Here is an 18185-nt window from a genome sequence, read left to right on the forward strand (position 1 = left end):
TAACTTCACAACTAATCTATTGTTTTATTTATGAATATTACAGCTCAAGCTTGCTCAAGTTCCACAAGGACTCCATGGCAATCTTTAGGGTGAAGAAAAATCACAGGTTTGCCATGTGCACCTATTTTTGGCTCTTCACTCAATATTCGTATCTTTTTTTTCTTCAGTTCTGTCATAGCTGCTTTTATGTCATCAACCTTATAAAAGAAAAATACAGTTCACACAAATTAACATATTACACTGTAGTATGCACATTCTACGTTTAGAAGCAATAATATAATTCCTTACTAAAATGTTACTCCTAAATTATAACTCTGAAAATAAATTCAGTTATAAAAGTTTTAAAACATCTAGTCTTAAAAACCCTACAATGTTTGCATTTGCTATTTGAAGACTTTATCAAATATTGTTTAAATAGATTGTGCTGTATTCAAGAAATTATTAAGCAAAAATCACTCATGCACAAAGCCCATTAATTTTTTTATGTTGTTACTTCATAAGGACTCCATAAATAATCTAAACTATGCATTACTATTACTAAGAAGATTATATTGCTTTCAAACTATCAATAACTAAAGAAAAATGCCTCCCTGTCTAAGTGATGACAGAACACTGACTAATTAGATGCTCTTGGAAAGGGAGGGCAATGGCCAGAAAGAGAAGAGTCCCTTTTAGATTTATATATCCTCCCTCTTTCTGAGTAGGTTAAGCTTCATAAAGTTTCCCAGGAAAAAACTTGGAATAATCAGAAACATACAAAAATATGACCTGGTTTTCCTGTTGAACTTAATTATAATAATAGCCTTTAACATATTCTTTTCCTGCAGAAATAATTATGAAAAGCATGTCTGTGCTGTGTAATGTTAGCTAAAGTCTGATGTCATGTCATCAAATTTGAATTTTACCAAACCTTAAATGCATTCGTTCTTTGAAATAATAAAATTAGCATCCAGTTTAGCAAGCCCAATAGTCAATAATCAATAAAGACCTAGAATTAAAATAATAGCATTTTTCTTTTTCAAGACTGAGGTGTCTGGGCATAACTTGGTGAATAAACTTGCATGATGCTATTGTAGAAAAGAAGGAGATACCTAGCTTTAAATCAGAGGAACAGGCATCAGTTAATTGCTACTCATTTGCAGCAGTTTTGTCCATGAAAATTCTGAACTCACTACAGTTCTTCCTACATAAAACTACCAGTCTGCTAAAAAAAAAACCAAAAAACCTTCCTGTCAAGTTTTATCTGAAATAAAGCAGCACATGTAATGTATGCCGTAACCCCCCCCAGGATGTTTCCCCAAGCAGCAAAGCCACTGCAGCTGCTGCTCCTGTCCTGCAGAGATGACCAGAACCGTGTCTGGGCTCAGCTGGGATGAATTACTGCATCCCCAAGGAAGCAGTGAGAGTGAACAGGGGAAAGCCTGTGGGTGCATCTGTGTTAAGAGAGGATCAGGCTCGCTTTCCCTTATTCTACCAAGTGCCCAGCATGCTTTTCATTGTGGGTATTACATTCAGTTATAGCTGGTCAGAAATAGTTTCTTGAAATGCTTGTTTGGTCTGGAACAAATAACCTATGAAAATACATGTCTAAAATTTTCCTTTGAATAATAAGACAGAAGGAAGAAATTTGATAAACTCATCAGGCTCCCCCTCCAGTATGGAAAAAATTTTTACAAGTCAGCTTCTTGTAATAAAATTGTTCATAGAAAGATATTTCTAAAAAAATATTTTTTAATTTCAAATGAACAATCAAATGTCACTTAAGTTCTTTTATAGTTTTTCTGAAAACTATCTTTGCTCAACTTCAGAAGATGACATATCTTTGAAACTGTAAGATTTTCCATTCTGAGGAGAATGGAAAATTGGAGAAAGGAGGTTAATACCTTTTTGATTGAGTATGGTAGTGACCAAATCTCTTTTCAGTCCCATTTAAACAGCAGGTCAACAATGGATTGCTTTTTTTCTCCATGTAAATTAGTCAACAGTCTTCCATTTGTTTTTACATGGAGACAAACATGAGGGACTTAGGACAACATTTTTCCTAATTCCCCCCCCCCTAAAGAATCTATTAGTGAGTTACAAGACTTCATTTAGGAAAATGTGGCTGCAAGTAGCACTATCTCACCCAATTAATGGAAATCAACTGCTGATTATGACTCCTGGCTTGCTTGACCTACTGTATACAGTTGCAAATTTTCTTTTTTAACACAACACTTCTACATTGTCTAACAGGGTATAATTAACATGTCCCATTCTTCTCAATTTTCATGATTAATGGTATGGCTTCCCTTGGCCAGCCATCTTTGGTTTATCTGCAACAAGATGATCTCTCATACAAAATGGAGATCTACATAAAACAATTTCAGCTGGTAACAAATATTTCTGGAAAAGTCTTAAAAGGGATGACATATACTTGAAACGCTTGGGAGCTTTTTGCTCATTTTGCTGAGAAATTGCCTACAACTTCTTACAGAGGGCTAGAGGTTTTTTTCAGTCTTACTGCAAATCACTTCTTTCTTCTACACCTCCCATCTGCTAAGCTCAGCTGAGGACTCACATTTCTGCAACAGAACTGCTTAGCAATAGAATTTAAGGTCAATTTAAACAGAATTAATTTTCTCATTCTTGAATATCTGCAAATAGACAAACTTAATGTAAGAAGGATTGCAATGCCTGTATGTATGCAAATTTTTGAATTCTCAATGAAAGCATGCAACTGCAAACACTGGTCTTTATATCTGTATTCTGAAAACAAATTTTACTCACATCAGTAATCTCATTACTTTTTATTATTAACACTTTGCCTGAAATAATAAAGTTTGCAAGACTCAGATCTATAAAATATTAAAAACATGTATCATGGGCAGCAGCATGAAAGTTTACAGCAAACACCTACACTAAACCATGAGTATACTAAATAAAAAATTTTACTTTACTCAGCACCTTTACATTTTATGTGCTTCCAGACCAATCTCTCTTTGAGGGACAGAAGAAACTCTGGAGACTTTACTGCTGTTTAGTAAGTACAACTTGACAATCTTTTTTGACTTCCGTATATAATTATCAGCTGAATATCAAACAGGAACAAACTTCTGAAAATCTAAATGATGCCTTAGCTTAAACTTACAATTCCATCTTCTTCCAGATTATGACCTTTCTATGTCAGAAAGTTGACACTTGTCAAACACTCTTTGAAAGCCCTTGGGCTGGACCACTTTCCACACTGGATACTTAACCCTCCCCTCCCCAGTTTAAGCTTTATAGCACAGAAGAGGAAAAAATTATCAGATTGCTCATGAAATTGAACTGTGATTTCCAAAATAGAAAAAAGGCACGTTTAAGACTTCAGAAATATGACAGCCTCATATATTTGTTCTTGACAGAGGTCAAACCTATGAAAAAAATTACGCATACTTTAATATCTCTATCTTATAATATGATACACTGTGTTAAAATACCTCAATGCAAATATGATGCATTCCTCCAGTCTTGTTTTTTTGCAGAAAGCTTGCAATGGGGCTTCTGTCTCCTAAAGGATGTAGAAGTTCCAGCTTGGTATTTCCCAGCTCCACAAAAACAGTGTAGACACCGTGTTCGGGAAGAGCAACAGTCTCGCTGACCTGTGCTCCTAACACATCTTTATACAAGGACTGAGCTTTCTCCAAATCAGGTACTGCAATTGCTACATGATTAAGTCGGCCCAGTTTCCACAAACCGCTTGGAATGTTTTGAGAAAAGGAATTAGATGATGATAGAGTTCGTACTGTGGGAGCTGAAGTCTGCCATCTGATAAGAAGCCCTGAAAAAAAAAAATGAACAGCACCGATACAATGCTTTTGAGAAAGTACCAATATCTTTCTCATTTTAATAAGGCCTATATAACTCCTGTGTCATAAGCACACCAGTGTGCAAAGCTGAAACTAGACTGAGACCAAGGAAAGAATTATTCTGTAGTACTAACGGCTCAAGGAAGAATTTTTTCAGAGACTATGTAATTATTCAGAAGATTAAAAAAAAACCAACACACATGGACTTGGTGTAAATGCTTACATATGCCTGTTAAAAAGAATAATACATGGCCAAATTTAATGTTCAACTGTATAATGTTCTTAAAAGTGACTTCCAAATTTTTCAGAGCTTCTACAAAATAAAGAAATTAGGATATAGCTATATATCTAGAAATTATAAAAAACAAACAAGAAAAAAACGAAGCCTGGGACAGAACTGATACTGCAAGATCCAAAAGATAAAAGACTTGAGCTCTCAGTTGTCAGAACGAACAAACTAACTCCAGCAAGGAAAGAAATGTCATGTTGAGGCTTAAGCTGAGGCTTAAGGAATTGTAAAATCTCCCAAGTTTGATTTCTTACTTTCTCCAATGGTTAAGTCTTTTGCCTCTCCTGCTTTTTGTATGCCATACAGGTCTAATACTTTGTTTCTCTGATCTGTTTCAAGATGCTTAGAAGTATTTCCGTTCTAAGTACTGTGAACAGTATGTCCAACTGACCAATAATAATTCAAAGATTATCTTTAAAAGGTCAACATCATAATAGCTTTTTTAATGTAACAAGTGCCACTGACTTCAGCATGACTTGTAAAAGAAAAAGGGTATGACTTGGCTCATCATATATGTAAAGGTAATTATAAAAAAATACTGAATGACCATATGACACAAAGGTAAAGGCTAACATGGAGACAAAAGATGAAGTCATGGAGAAACTCGATGTTTCATGGAGTTGTCCATATTTCATGGAGTGTCATGAAAAAATGCAGAGATGATCTCCAGAACTCTTCACTGACTGCTCTGACATGGCAGTACTGAACTTGGCACTATCTGTTCCAGATTGCTGTGTTGCTAACAAATAGGTTTAGGTTGCCTGTTATTTTTTTTTTAAGTAACAAAAAAATATATAAAATGAGAATACCTACGAATGTTGTACATTAAAAATTAATCTGTCAGACTACTAGAATCTGGAGAAATTGGCTGTGGGGGAGAAATTGTGATCATATCAGTTGCTTCTAGCACCAGAACTAGAATTAGATGAAAGGATATAATCATAAAAGCTGCATCTTAATTTCATGCCAGTTTGCTTTAGGCCATGTCAGAGATCCCAATGCCTCAAAGCCAAGCTAGAGGCATCTCAGCATTTCGGAAGTCTTTGAGGCATTCTTAGCTTTAAATTCACAAATGTACCATTTTGCTAAGAGATTGCGCCAGGGTTGCACTGAGATTCTGGATGCTCTGCAATACACTGAGGAAAGCCTGGCTTGCGTTTTTTCAGATTCTTCATACTCTTTAAGATTAGTAGTAGTTGTAATTGATCAGCTACCTTCACTGTATGAAACTGAGAACTACCATTTCACAGGAAATCAAGACTCTACAGCTATAAGTTAATTTTTCTTTGCAAAGACAACTGATGCAGTCCTTAAATTTAAGCTTTTATGAGCATTGTGCTGTGATAGAAGTTGAAGTGTTTGTGTGTATTTGAGACTTAAAATTCCAATGTACAATGTACATACTTCCAAAGACTTAGTATCACAAAATTAAGTCTATTCAGAATCTTTTGATAATACTAAATCAGCATCCTACATTAAGTATTTCCAGAAGCTTGTCCAGTTGTGCAAGTAACTGCCCTGGAGTATTTCTTGCCAGCCTTTCACACAGTACATCCTGTCATCTACTTCATCACAGCCAGAATGGTCTGGACAATTATTTTTCACTTTGTTACCTTTAGGCTATCATACTGGAATAGTAGAGCAACTCAGCATCTCCCAAGTACTTTTCAGCATTTTACATATTAAAAGAAAATCCCCTAGCAACTTCTACACAGAAGAAACATTCTTGTTTCTCAAATGTCTAAGCTGAAACTATTTTGTATACAGACTTGCCATCTAACTGCAACTGTATCAGGGGTGAACAAAGCAATTGCCTAAGCAAGCAATGCTGTAATCTACAAAATGAGAAACATGCAGTATCTAGTTGGCATAAATAGAGGCATTAACTAGAGTTTGACCAGATCACCAGTTAATAATGTATTAAAAAATTTCTAAAAGCTAAATACCCGCCACACAGTCTTTTCTGTCCAGCTAAGATTCTACCTAAGTAGCTCTGTTTCCTACAACAACTTTGTAAGACTTGATTAGTCTTGCTGAAGCAAGTGATACTCATCCACTTAGAACAAGTCAGTATTCTCCAAAAGACAAAAATAATTTGAAAGATAAGGACTACGTACTATATAATTTGTTGTGCTTCCTAGAACCTTTTATTAATTCCTTCTTCTAAATATTAACAGACCACAGTTCAGTACAAATACTATTAATGCAGATTTTTCAAGCAGTCTTTTACTGATGGGAAAAGCTAGGATTTTCCCCATTCTTTTTTACATCTCACATCCATAATTCTTGCTGTACTTGACACAGGGCATATGACTACACGGCTATTACAATTTAATTTGTACTTTGTCAATTTTCAAGTAAATTGACAGAACACAGAGATACAGACTGTTACTCAGATATTACTGAAGCAATAACAAAAGTAATAGAAAATGCTACTCCTGTTGGGTTCTGCCCAATAAATGTTTTGTTTTTTTTTTCTGGTGTTTCCTGGAAAGATAATAGATTGAAGAAGTGAAGTATATTCCTAGAATTCTTGTAAAGTCAAAGATGCTTAAATGCCTGCTCATATGACAATATTATTTATGCATCTCTATATTTCCTCCTCTTACTTAATGGACTGGGTGGTAACACTCCACATATTTTTCCTGCATGTAGGGGCAGAGGACTCTTTTGCAGGTTTGGGTTTTTTTTTAATGTATTTTATTGTATGAAGTCTTGTGAATTCATCTTAGCTCTAGTCATATGCACACAGAGCTTTATTTTTAAACCCAGAATTACCAGTATGAATTGACTGAAAGCATTTGTGGTTTTCTTGCATTATATAGATTAGTAACTATATAGATTAGTTACTTAAAATTCTAGTCTTCTAACCCAATAATCACAAGTGACCCGACAGTGAAAAAGAAATCTTTTCTGCAAACTTCAGACTGAAACCCCATCACTTCCATGTTTCAGGAAAGAAATACTTTTATTTATGCATATATCACAGAACCAGTCCTATTAACTGTTGTGGCTAAATTCTTCAATCAGAAAAGCATTTCTCCACTGACTTAAGAGAATTGTTCAAGTAATACTTAACTTTCTCCTATGCTAAAAAAAAATTATTTTCTCTGCTTCTTTTGAAGCCAATGGAAACCATGACTAAAGCATCTATCCAAGCATCTGTTGTGCTTGAAAAACTTCCATATGCTGACCAAATTCACACATGCACTTGCTTCTCCTGGTATACACAGCATTTGCCCCTACCGTTTTTTTTTTTTTTTTAAGACCTAATTTTTCAAACACTGACAACCAAATCTAAATTTTTTCTAGCTATTTTGTCCTTTAGAGAAGATTCGGCTGACCTTGCTCCCAGATACGATTGCAGGCTTCCTAGCCTCAGTGATACTGCAGAATATAAGTTACCTTCTTCAGCTTCATTTGAAGAACATTTTTAAAATTATTTGTTTGGGGTTTATACTATTAATGTTTGACTGATCTAGTAGTATTATGCGCATCAATTTACACATGTGCAGTTAGTTGTACCAGCTGAGGCTTATGTTCTGTAAGATTATGAACATGAAGTAACAAATCTGAAGTGCTGCATAAAATGAGAACCTCATCCTTCAAATATTTATTCATAGGCTTGTTGCTCCTTACGCGGGGCAGTGATCATTGCCCCAGTAATGGCTAAGTAATTAACACAAGCCAAATCCGACCGAGTTCATCTGTGGGGAGGTGACACAACTGTGGGTTGCAGTGAGAATAACCCTGTCGCTGGGCACTGCTCAATTGTCAACCATTTCAGGTTGAGAAAAACTCCCAAGGATGGAGAGGATGCTGTCACCATCGGGAGTCTGGCATACAGGGGCCATGTATTAGCTCTGGACCAAACGGAGAAGGGGCATAGTCTGGCCATTCTTAAATCCCAGCAATTCCAAGGAGGCGTTAGCATCTGGGAAGCTCCGCCAGCCGATGAGGCTTAGGCCATCCGCAGAGCTGCTCTGCTCTGTGCTGGAGGTGGCTTTTGGGACTCCAACGGGCTGCTTAGTTCCTAGGAACTGAGGCTCTCCCTTGCCTGCAGAACGGGTTTCTCCCATCACAGTGCCATCACACAGCGGCACCGCCGGTGCCAGGTGCCAGCATCCCGCTGATCCATCACTGGCAGCGGTGTCTTTCCTTCACTCCCCTCCTGCGGGCTGTGGCTACTGAGTACAACCGTGTGGTTTACGTACGGGAGCTGAACCTGCCCCTACATGCTACCACATACTACTACGGAGAGCGAACGGCCCCGCCGTAGCGGGGGTGACGAGCCGGAGGTGGTTTTGCATTTGCCCTCCAAACTGCACCTTCGGGAGCCGCGCCGCTCCTGGCGCCCTAGGAATGCAGGCTGGGCTGCTGCCCAAGCTCACGCCAAGCCAGACAATGTCGGCCAGCGCCGCACCTGCCGCCCGGCGGGAACACGCGGGGTCGTTTATGGCGGCTATTCCGTCGTGCTGGGGCCGCTGAGGCGCTCCCGGAGCGCCTCGGCCCCGCCGCCCGGCGCGGTGCCGCCCGGCGCGGTCCCGCCCGGCCCAGCGCGCCCACCGCCCGCCGCCGAGGGGCAGCAGCCCCAGGCCGGAGCGGGCCCCTCAGCGCCCCTCAGCGCCCCGCGGCCGCCCCGCCCCGCCGGGCCGCCCCGTTACCGGCCGCCGCGCGCCCGAGGGACGCCGCCATCTCGCCGCCCCGCCGCTCGCGCCCGCAGGCGGGGCGGGGCCTGCGCGTGGGGCACCCACCGCCCCCCGCCGGCAACATGGCGGCGGCCTGTGCCCGGTGCCCCGCCGCCCCTCGGCCGGCCCTGGGCGGGGGACAGCCCGGGGCTGTGTTACCGGAGCGGCGCGGCGGGGCCTGCCATGCCAGTGATGCGAGAAAACAGTGAAAACCCTCAAACTGTGCAGGCAGGAGGGGCAGTGCAGCACCGCCGAGGCACTTCGCATGGCGGGGCAGGAACGGATCGCCTGCCCCGGCTGCCGCAGCAGCTCCTGCACCAGGGTCCCTGGGTGTGTTGCTTAATTTGGCTTTATAAAATAAACTTTAAGGAAACTATGTGATTTGAAGTAACAAAACGGTTGGGCAGCAGCAGTGCTGGCTAACTGCCTGGGCAGGCCATGTGCCTGGCTAGCGGTGAGCTCGCAGACGCCAGGTAGCGTCGGGCATTTTGCTCACAGAATCCGCTGGAAACGTGTGGTTCCAAAATAGCCCTTGTATCTGGGTCAGAGAGACACAACTGTGAGGGAAGATGACTGTCGCTTTACTATCTTTAGAGCAGGTTTTTCAGTGCCGATGAACATCCCAGACTGGATCAACACCACGCTCCTGAGGGGGAGGCAGCATCGGGAGGTGGCTGCGCGATGCTGGGTGCCGGCGCCCGCAGGCCCGCCTGGAGAAGCGGCCGCGGCGCGAAGGAACGAGGCGGCGCTGTGAGAAGAGCGGGGCGGGGAGGCGGCGGTGGGCGTACAGCAGCGCGGGGCGGAACGGCGGTACGCGGAACCTCGGCGCCGGCCGCGGAAGGCGCCCGGACCGCTCCGCGTGGCCAGGGGGCGGGGCAGGGCTGCTGCACGCGCCGCGGCGGGTGGGAAGATGGCGGCCGTCCGCGGGCTGGAGGCGTGCCTCCGGGTGGCGGGTGCCGCCGCGGCGCGCCCCGAGCGCTTCCTCAGGTACTGCGGGGAGCCCCGAGCGCCGGTGCCCCGGGGGGAGAGGCCCGGTGCCGCCGGCCGCCCCTTCGGCTGAAGCGTGCCGCTCACGGCGGGGCCCGGCCGCGGCAGCCGCCTTTCGCCGGCGCTCGGGGCTTAGGAAAGGCCGGGGGGTGGTGGGGCGAAGTGTCTGCTTCAGCCAGCTGTGGTGAAGGGTTGGTAGCCCTAGAGAAACATCTAGGGGGGGCTGCCCGAATGTAAAATGGGGGGGGGGGGGGGGGGGGGGAAGGCAGGCAGCACCCACGGCCTGTATCTTGGGTGCTGGAGGTGGTCGGTGCAGTGCTCTTCCCCCAGTCCCCCGAGTGCTTAAACCTGATCAGGGGGTGGGAAGGTGCCGCTATGGAAGGGTGTCACGTGCTGTCCAGCTGCTGCTTTGTATGCAAACCTGTAATGAAGCTGGAAGGCCTAATAATCATATATTATTTACGCATTTATTGTATAATTTTATTTATAGATAGAATTTCCAGGAACGCGTAGTAGCAGTACTCAAAAAGATGTGTAGAAAGTTAAGCAATACCAGTAATTGTTGGAATTATATTCCTATTATAATTCCTATATTCCTAAATGCTATTCCGCAGCACCACAATACCTAAGCAAGTACAAAAAGAACTTAAGTGTGACCATGCGGTGAACTTAATGGGAGGTTTAAGATAATGAATGAAAGATGGTAAATTCTGCAAAATAGAAAATAAAAAAATAATGTTAATTGTTGTGCTTTTTAAAGTTCTTAATTTCTTTTTTCTACTCTTAGTGTACAAGATGGGCTGGCTGCTGATTTCAGAGCATTAACAAAGACTCTCTATGATATGAATAAAGCTCTGGGAAGTAATATAGTTCGTGGGGGTCCTCTAAAAGAGCTGGTGATAGAAGATTTTGATGAAGAACAGATTTGGCAACAATTGGAGCTCCAGAACAATGCAGTTCTGGATTTCTTCAAGAAATCCATTGAAAGGGATGCCAAGGATGAGGATCTTTGCCTTCTCTCAGACCAGGAAGAGGATGGGTCTGGTGCGGAGTCCAGCAGCGACAAGGAGTTGGAAGACAACACAATGGAAGTGGAAACTGAACAGAAGAATATTTATGTAAAAGATAAAGCCAAAGCTAAAGAAAAGCAAAGTAAACTGAGAGAAGGTATAATGGAGAAATACAGTGATGAGGATTCTGATATTGACTTTGATATTGAAGCACTGGAGCAACAAACAAAAACAACCAAGGAAACCACACTGAAAAAAATGGGAAGAAAATCTATAGTGGATGACAAGTTTTTCAAACTGGCTGAGATGGAAGCTTTTTTAGAACATGCAGAGAAGGAAAATGAAGAGGAGGAAGATGATATTAATTATTTTGAAGACATCATCTCAGATGATGAGGAAGAAGAGTCTGAAAAAGCTAAAGGCAAAGTAAGAATATCAGTAAATTAATTTTCTGATCTCTCTTTTCCTTTAAATCGGTAGCTGGTATCTATTAGGTTGACTATGAATTTTTGAACTCTAGAGTAGAAACTACAGAGTTAAATTTGATGAGATGACTAATGATTACTACTTAAGTTTTACTTTAGTAATCGGTATGAATATCTGGTAGCGAAGTGCCCTAGTGTGGAAGAACATATCATCATGCTATTCCAGTTTTCCTTTAGATGGGTTTTGGGGGTTTGCGTGAATAAAGGAAGAGTTAGTATATCACAAGAAATAAGTAACCTTGCAGATTAGGTGACCCAACAAATGAAAAAGATGTCTTAGCATTGACATCTGGCAACTAGGGATCACTTAAGGGGACTGATGCAGAGCAAAGGACTTCTGGCATCTTCCCCCCCTCCCCTGCCCAGGGACATGGCTTTGTATCTCCGATTTAACTTAAGTTGCTGAGTAATTGTTTCAGAAATAAATATTTTTATTTAATATTGTCAGAGAGTCTCACTAGCAAGTGAGAACCATGTGTGGGGTATAAGGGAGGATGTACATACTCCAGCGAGTGATTGGCAAAATGTACTGCTCTTTGATTTCTGTATATGTTGAAATTGGACATGAATTCAAGTGGTAGAATATTTTAAATACTTGTAAAAGTGATTAGTTTTATTAAGATGCCCTACCACAGATCAATGCTTCACTAAACTGAAATACTGTTACATAAGTACAGCTATTTCCCAGGTGCTAAAGACTTTAAAAGGCAGGATACCCTTAGATTTCTGTCAATCTTAACAGTGTTGGTTTATTTTGGTTTTGTGGGGTTTTTTTCCCCTCTCCCCTTCTTAGGCAATTAAAAGTTCTAGAGACTTGACATACAAAGATTTCTTTGATCTGGTCCATGACGATGATGATTTAGTAGCTAGTGATGCTGAAGATGATCAGGAAGAGAAAGCAGACAGTGCTATTGAAGAGCAAAATGAAGAAAGCATGTCCAAGTAAGTATGTGCATAATGTGCATTTAAAAACATCCTTGTAATTTTACACGGAAGTGAAGTAGAAAAGTGTGAATTTCAGGCTTTCTTTGGTCGTGGTTTGCCGTTCTCCATTATCTCTTGTATGTTCATGGTTTGTATTGTCACCTTATTTAAAATGTAGTTTATTTACTTATTTTTTTAGTATTGTCTCTTGATATTTATTTGAACAAATAATTTAATAGCTGTAACTTCAGCTTTTGAAATTTATTTCTAATATATAGAAGTTTCCCTTATGTCCCCTGCCTTTAGGTTTCAATGAAAGCCTACTGTATTTGTCAACTGCTAGTTAAGTTGTAACAGGTAAATGTCTAATGACGGAAATATCTTCATGTAAAAAAAAAATCATAGAGGCTTTTCAACCTTTATTTTATATTAAATTTTTATGTTACAGGTTTGAGGATATGAACGAAATGATGGTGAAGAGTATGAGAAGTAAAGATGCCTCTAAAAAAGTTACTTTTAGTTTGCCAGATGACAGTGAAATTGAAGCTGTTACTGATATGCAATTAGAGAAGGGCATCGATCCCAGTGAAATAAAGTCATCTTTTGAGAAGAGACAGGAAAAGGTAATGGTGGTTTTTTTTTTATTTGCTAGCACTTGGAAACAGTGGCCAATATTTATTGTTGTTATTATTGATGATGTAATTTGTTCAGAGGTTGAAAATTACAAAGAGGCTATTTACAATTTAAGAGGAAAAGCAGCTTATCTACATTAGACATATATGCAATCATATATTCCTTCATCTTTATGTGAGGAAGAGTTAAAAGTACCGGAAATAACTACTAATTTCTTGCCTTAGGTTCACTTGTGAACTCTATGTTTTAAACTTCTTAGGAAATTGTGTTTTTCAGATGAGCAAAAAAATAAAAAGTTTAGAAGAAGAATTGTTAGAGGAGAAACCTTGGCAGCTTAAAGGAGAAGTGACTGGAAAAAAGAGACCTGAAAACAGCCTTTTGGAGGAAACAGTACTTTTTGACCATGCAGTCCGAATGCGTAAGTAGTGAGAGAAGGCTTTCCTGAAAGCATGTTGCATACCATGTTGTGTTTTCTTCCCTTTGACCTTGCTGAAAGCACTTGTGATTCAAGAACACTAGGCTAAACTTCTTGGTGTGTTTTTGAGGTTGTGCATTTTCATGGTGGAAATTACAGGAAACTAAATTTTTTTGTTCACTTTTAATTTAACTGAAAGTTCATTAATTAGGTGGCAGATTTCGTCATACGTAAGCCTTACATAATACGATTAGTCTGTTCAAGATAGACAAAATCATTATTTACTTGCTTCACCTTCAGTTACTACATTTTTGTGAAAGCTTTACTTTTTCTGTTGTTCTGTGAAGAATAAACAAAATACTTCTTCCTGGACCTGGAGAAACAATTTTAAAATTCTTCTCTTTCTCCTCTCAGCACCTGTGATCACAGAAGAAATGACTTTTCAGCTTGAAGATATTATTAAACAGAGAATACTGGATGAGGTTAATGTTATTCTTACTTGTTTCTTTCTATTCTGTTCATAGACTTGATTCACAGGGCACATTCCAAGGATAAGTTTGAAACTTAGAATGTTAGGTGTGTAAAGTTACCTTAATTTCTGCAGATGATTGTTTTATTCTTTTGCCTTGACGAATGTGTCTTTAGATTTCTAAGGAGCTTTGTTTTTAACATGCCTGTTACATGCTAGTTTTTGGTGCACTTAAAAAAAAAGTTTGCAGATCAAGGAGTTTACTTGGAATATAATGCCAGTCTGTAAATTTTGTCTTAATACCATTACTGTAGTGCTCTGAGTGTTTTGAAGACTAATCAAAGTGCAATTGTTTACTTCATTTTTCTTGAAAGCCACTGATGGGCGATATGTATCCATCCCACAGCTTGTTGAGGCTGTTAGTTGAATTAAAAAAGTGGGTATGTATGGGGGGGGGAGTGTTGAAGTACTTAGGATAATTGCATGTTTGTTACACAGTTTTTGCCCAGATCCACTAAATATAAGCACACAAGCTGGAGCTGTCTTACTAGTTTATTTTTATTCTTTCAAATGAAGGTGTGAAACTTTATGAGTTCCTGGGAAGCCACATGCATGAACTAGTTAAATGTGTCAGATATGAAAAGTAACATGAAAAGTGTTCTAAATAAGCTGTAGCACCTGATGTTTGACTGTAGTTGCATTTGGTCATTGAATTTATGACTTTCTCAGGCATGGGATGATGTAGAACCAAAAGAAAAACCAAAAGAGGAGGCTTTTGAGTACAAGAAACGTATCACTTTGGATCATGAAAAGAGTAAACTGAGTCTTGCTGAGATCTATGAGCAAGAATACATGAAACTTCACCAGGTAACGTAAGCAGTGCCTTTCTTTCTCGTTTGGAGTTCGCAGCGCATAATCTTGCATGTTCATTTGTACAGTGCTAACTCTGCTTTCAGCTTTGTGGAAGTACTTCAGTCTTTCTCTGAGTGCTCACCAGTGAAACGGCTCTGAATTTTATATTGTGTTGTTACCAGTCTTGCTAAAGTAAAATAGCTTTTTGAATGGTGTCAGAGTAACACTGTTACTAATGCAGCAAAAGACTGAAGAGGAAGAAAATCCTGAACACAAAGAGATTCAGGAAATGATGGATTCACTCTTCCTGAAGCTGGATGCACTTTGTAACTTCCACTTCACACCCAAACCAGTAAGTACCTAAGTTTCATAAAGTTGACTTTTTTACCCACCACCCTCTTTGGAACTGAAACTTCAAAATATATTTGGGATATGGGAAGTGAATGAACATGGAATGTTACTAAGCTTGTTCTTATTTCATATTAAATGCACTGTAACTGCATCTAAACAAAACCAAATGCTTAGTATCTTCAGTTAGCTGTAAGGTGCTGTGAGCTGGTATGCTCAGTCCTGAATATGTTTCCTTATTTCTAGCCTGTGCCAGAAGTTAAAATTGTTTCGAACCTTCCAGCTATAAGTATGGAAGAAGTAGCTCCTGTTGCTGTTAGTGATGCTGCTCTCTTGGCACCAGAGGAGATCAAGGTAAATATAAATACAAATCACGTGAGGATCTATATTGGTGATGGAAGGGTGTACTGTCTGCCAGATCAGGGGGAGAACTTTGCCTCCTCCCACCCTGGGTTCCTCACCTTGTGGACCTTCTTGCCTAGCATTTTAGTGGTGGTGGTTGTTGGGGTTTTTGGAGGGCAGTGGAAGGGTATGGTTTGGGGTTTTTTTAATAACTGGAAGGAGGGCGAAAGAGTTAATTTTACTTGGCTACGCTAGGCCATATTATTATGCTTTGGTTTTGTTCTTTACTGTTATGTGATGGTAATTATTTCCCCAACACGTATGTGGGCATTTGGAAGGGGAAAGCTAAATGACAATAAGGAAGTGCAATTAGTATGCCTTCCATCAATTGTACACATCCCAGTTTGCAACTTTTGCCAGTTTTTGGCCTTTGCCTCAATGCAGCATTGCCCTCAGCTGGCTAAACACTTGAAATAATGGAAATGCTGAGAGTTGAGTACTGTGAAGTTGTCTTTTGTACGCTTATGGATGTAGAAATCATGCCCTTTTTAGGAAAAGAACAAAGCTGGTGATGTAAAAACAGATGCAGAAAAGACTCCCACAGACAAAAAGCGAGAACAAAGAAAGAAAAAACTTCGTAAACGTATGAAGCGAAGAGAAAAGGAGAAACGTCAAAAGCTTCTTGAAAAGATGAAACCAGAACAAGGCACAAAACTTAGCAAAAAAGCTGCTGCAGCAAAATTAAAAAAGCTTACAAAAGAAGGGAAAGCAACTCTGCTCAAGGTAAGGCTCTCTTAGGTAGTCCTGTATCACTTGGAGCTTCCCAGCTAAAGTACATTAAAGTCCTGAGGATAGATACTACTGAACTACAGAGATGAAAGGGAATGTCATCACAAGAATTGCAGTGTTTGTTTCCCTCCCATCCCTCTTGGCATGACTACATCCTCTAATCTTTCTCCGTCTCCTCAAAAACTTTTGTATGCAGTTACCATATCTGCTTACGACCCAGACCTTGTTAGCTTCTTTATGTCTGGGCAAATATAACGGATAAATGTAGCTGCTGAAAAGAAAGAGGTAGGGAGAAGACATGGAAAGGGCAGATGCATACTTCCCCCCTCCCTCTTTGCTCTCCCCTCAACACCAACATAGTGGTGTTGAATGCTTTTTTAGTCCTGATTTTGCTGACTATCCTGACAGCATAGTGCCAGTGTAGAGGCCTGAAAAATTACATCTCTGGCTGCACTTTGCAGTGACCCCCCTTGTTTAAATGTGTATTTAGGTAGAGGTTATTTCTTTAGTTTTGAATAAGTCATACATAGATGGCTGTTGGAACCTTTAGAAGCTTACTTAGAGTATGAAATATATTTGAATTTGTAAGCAGTTTAAGGTTAAGTTATGCAAAAATATGAAAAAACCCTGTATGATACAACTGCTTTAAATCAAAATATATTCACAAAGCAGAAATGATTGTTTGCTTTAGGTACTACTGGTTTATTTATATCAAAGTTCACAAGGTGGTGTTCCTGCAAATACTAAGACTTATGCTCTTATTTCCTGCATTTCATAGAATCACTTAATTTTGAAAAAAACTTTAAGATCATAACGTCTAGCTGTTAACCCAACACTACCAAGTGCCCCACCAACATTTGAATTGTTCCACTTGATTAAGTGGGACTAATTGCATGCATAATTGAGGATGAGGTTTCTGTTTAGTTCTTTCTAGGCTTTGAGTAACCGAAGCCATTTCAAAATAGAATATTCCCATTTAACTTTCTGCTTCTTATTGTGGAGCCTTCTGTATAATCTCATCAGATTGATTTTGTTTTGCATGCTGTAAAATGGTAAATGTGTACCACCTATGATGCCTTATAAATTAAATGTTTAAAATCTCTGAAATTTTGAAGTATTAGATACTAATAAGAAAAATAACCCTTGAAACCTTTGGGCTTATCTTTCCAAAATGAGAGCAGAACACCAAATGATATGTAGCTGTAGCTCATGATGTGCAAAGATCTATTCTTGATGCCTGTCCTTACCTACCATGCTAATTAGAAAGTGAATGTGCTCTTTCATTATTTCTTCAGATAGCAGGAGTGGGGTAAGAATGCAGTGAAAAATATCCTTTGAAAATCATTTATAATTTTTTTAAAGTCAAATGCCATATATGTGAGTAACCAGTAAATAGTATTATGGTGCTATTTATGCGCTTCTTGGTTATAACAAATATTTTGTCCATTGACAGGATGAAGGTAAAGACAAGGTCTTGAAATCGTCCCAGGCCTTCTTTTCTCAACTACAAGATCAAGTAAAAATGCAAATCAAAGATGCGAACAAATTAAAGAAGAAACAGAAGCAGCAGAAAGCCCTCTCTGTTCATAAGCTGAAACTGTAGTTGACATTTTTATACATATGGCATCTTGTATATATTAAAATGTTTCTACATGAATGCTGAATTTCAATAAGGTGGTGTTGTTTTTTAAAAAATGTTCTGTGAACTTGTAAGGTGATTTAAAGATGCTTTCCTTAAGGTTTTACTTCTTTATTTTCTACCATGCTCTTTGCCTTTTTTATTCCCAAAAGAAGGCTTCTTGCCCTGGGCAGATAAGTAGCCGTGTATGATACTTGTGCTTTGACTGTACGCTCTTGAAGTTACAGTCGCTAGCTTTTGTACTGCAGGAGCAACTGCGTTAGCTGAAGGAGGTAAGGTGTGTCCTGGCGGTGTAAATTGGAAAGCATCTTTGCAATCGTGATTATCATGATTACCACGGAGGACACAGGTGCTTTGTAAGCCAGCAGTAACCCAGGCTAGGCAAATGGTAGCCTTTAACTTACAAGGGATACTTCTCAAGGTGCTGCCCCTTTCTTTAGAAAGGTCACAACTGTTTTTCACCCTTTGTTGTTGTTGTTGAAGGGAGT

At 40.0% G+C, this 18185-nt stretch overlaps 2 protein-coding genes across 2 annotated transcripts; one reads left to right on the forward strand and one right to left on the reverse strand.

Moving 5' to 3' along the window:
* MCEE (methylmalonyl-CoA epimerase) lies at nt 1-8880 on the reverse strand. Its single transcript, XM_055716191.1, has 3 exons — nt 8781-8880; nt 3459-3799; nt 1-197 (listed from the first exon to the last, which is right to left on the reverse strand). The coding sequence occupies exons 1-3, from the start codon at nt 8809-8811 to the stop codon at nt 45-47; spliced, it is 525 nt and encodes a 174-aa protein (XP_055572166.1). The 5' UTR covers nt 8812-8880; the 3' UTR covers nt 1-44.
* Nucleotides 8881-9657: 777 nt separating this feature from the next.
* Nucleotides 9658-17722, forward strand: MPHOSPH10 (M-phase phosphoprotein 10). The gene is made up of 11 exons (XM_055716190.1): nt 9658-9791; nt 10579-11227; nt 12080-12228; nt 12659-12833; nt 13120-13261; nt 13673-13740; nt 14457-14594; nt 14821-14931; nt 15174-15281; nt 15822-16052; nt 17512-17722. Exons 1-11 carry the CDS (start codon nt 9715-9717, stop codon nt 17659-17661), a joined length of 1998 nt encoding a protein of 665 aa, XP_055572165.1. The 5' UTR covers nt 9658-9714; the 3' UTR covers nt 17662-17722.
* The last annotated feature ends 463 nt before the right edge of the window (nt 17723-18185 follow it).

The sequence above is a fragment of the Falco cherrug genome, chromosome 7 (genome assembly GCF_023634085.1).
Source record: "Falco cherrug isolate bFalChe1 chromosome 7, bFalChe1.pri, whole genome shotgun sequence".
Lineage (NCBI taxonomy): Eukaryota > Metazoa > Chordata > Aves > Falconiformes > Falconidae > Falco > Falco cherrug.

What these genes read in the sequence shown, in the direction of transcription:
- MPHOSPH10 (XM_055716190.1), top strand. Translation starts at nt 9,715, where the DNA reads ATGGCGGCCGTCCGCGGGCTGGAGGCGTGCCTCCGGGTGGCGGGTGCC. An exon ending in CTGAAAAAGCTAAAGGCAAA is followed by an intron (nt 11,228 to 12,079) that starts GTAAGAATATCA and finishes TCCCCTTCTTAG; the next exon opens with GCAATTAAAAGTTCTAGAGA. An exon ending in TGGCACCAGAGGAGATCAAG is followed by an intron (nt 15,282 to 15,821) that starts GTAAATATAAAT and finishes TGCCCTTTTTAG; the next exon opens with GAAAAGAACAAAGCTGGTGA.
- MCEE (XM_055716191.1), bottom strand. Translation starts at nt 8,811, where the DNA reads ATGGCGGCGTCCCTCGGGCGCGCGGCGGCCG. An exon ending in CCTCGGGCGCGCGGCGGCCG is followed by an intron (nt 3,800 to 8,780) that starts GTAACGGGGCGG and finishes TTTTTTTTTCAG; the next exon opens with GGCTTCTTATCAGATGGCAG. An exon ending in TGCATCATATTTGCATTGAG is followed by an intron (nt 198 to 3,458) that starts GTATTTTAACAC and finishes TTCTTTTATAAG; the next exon opens with GTTGATGACATAAAAGCAGC.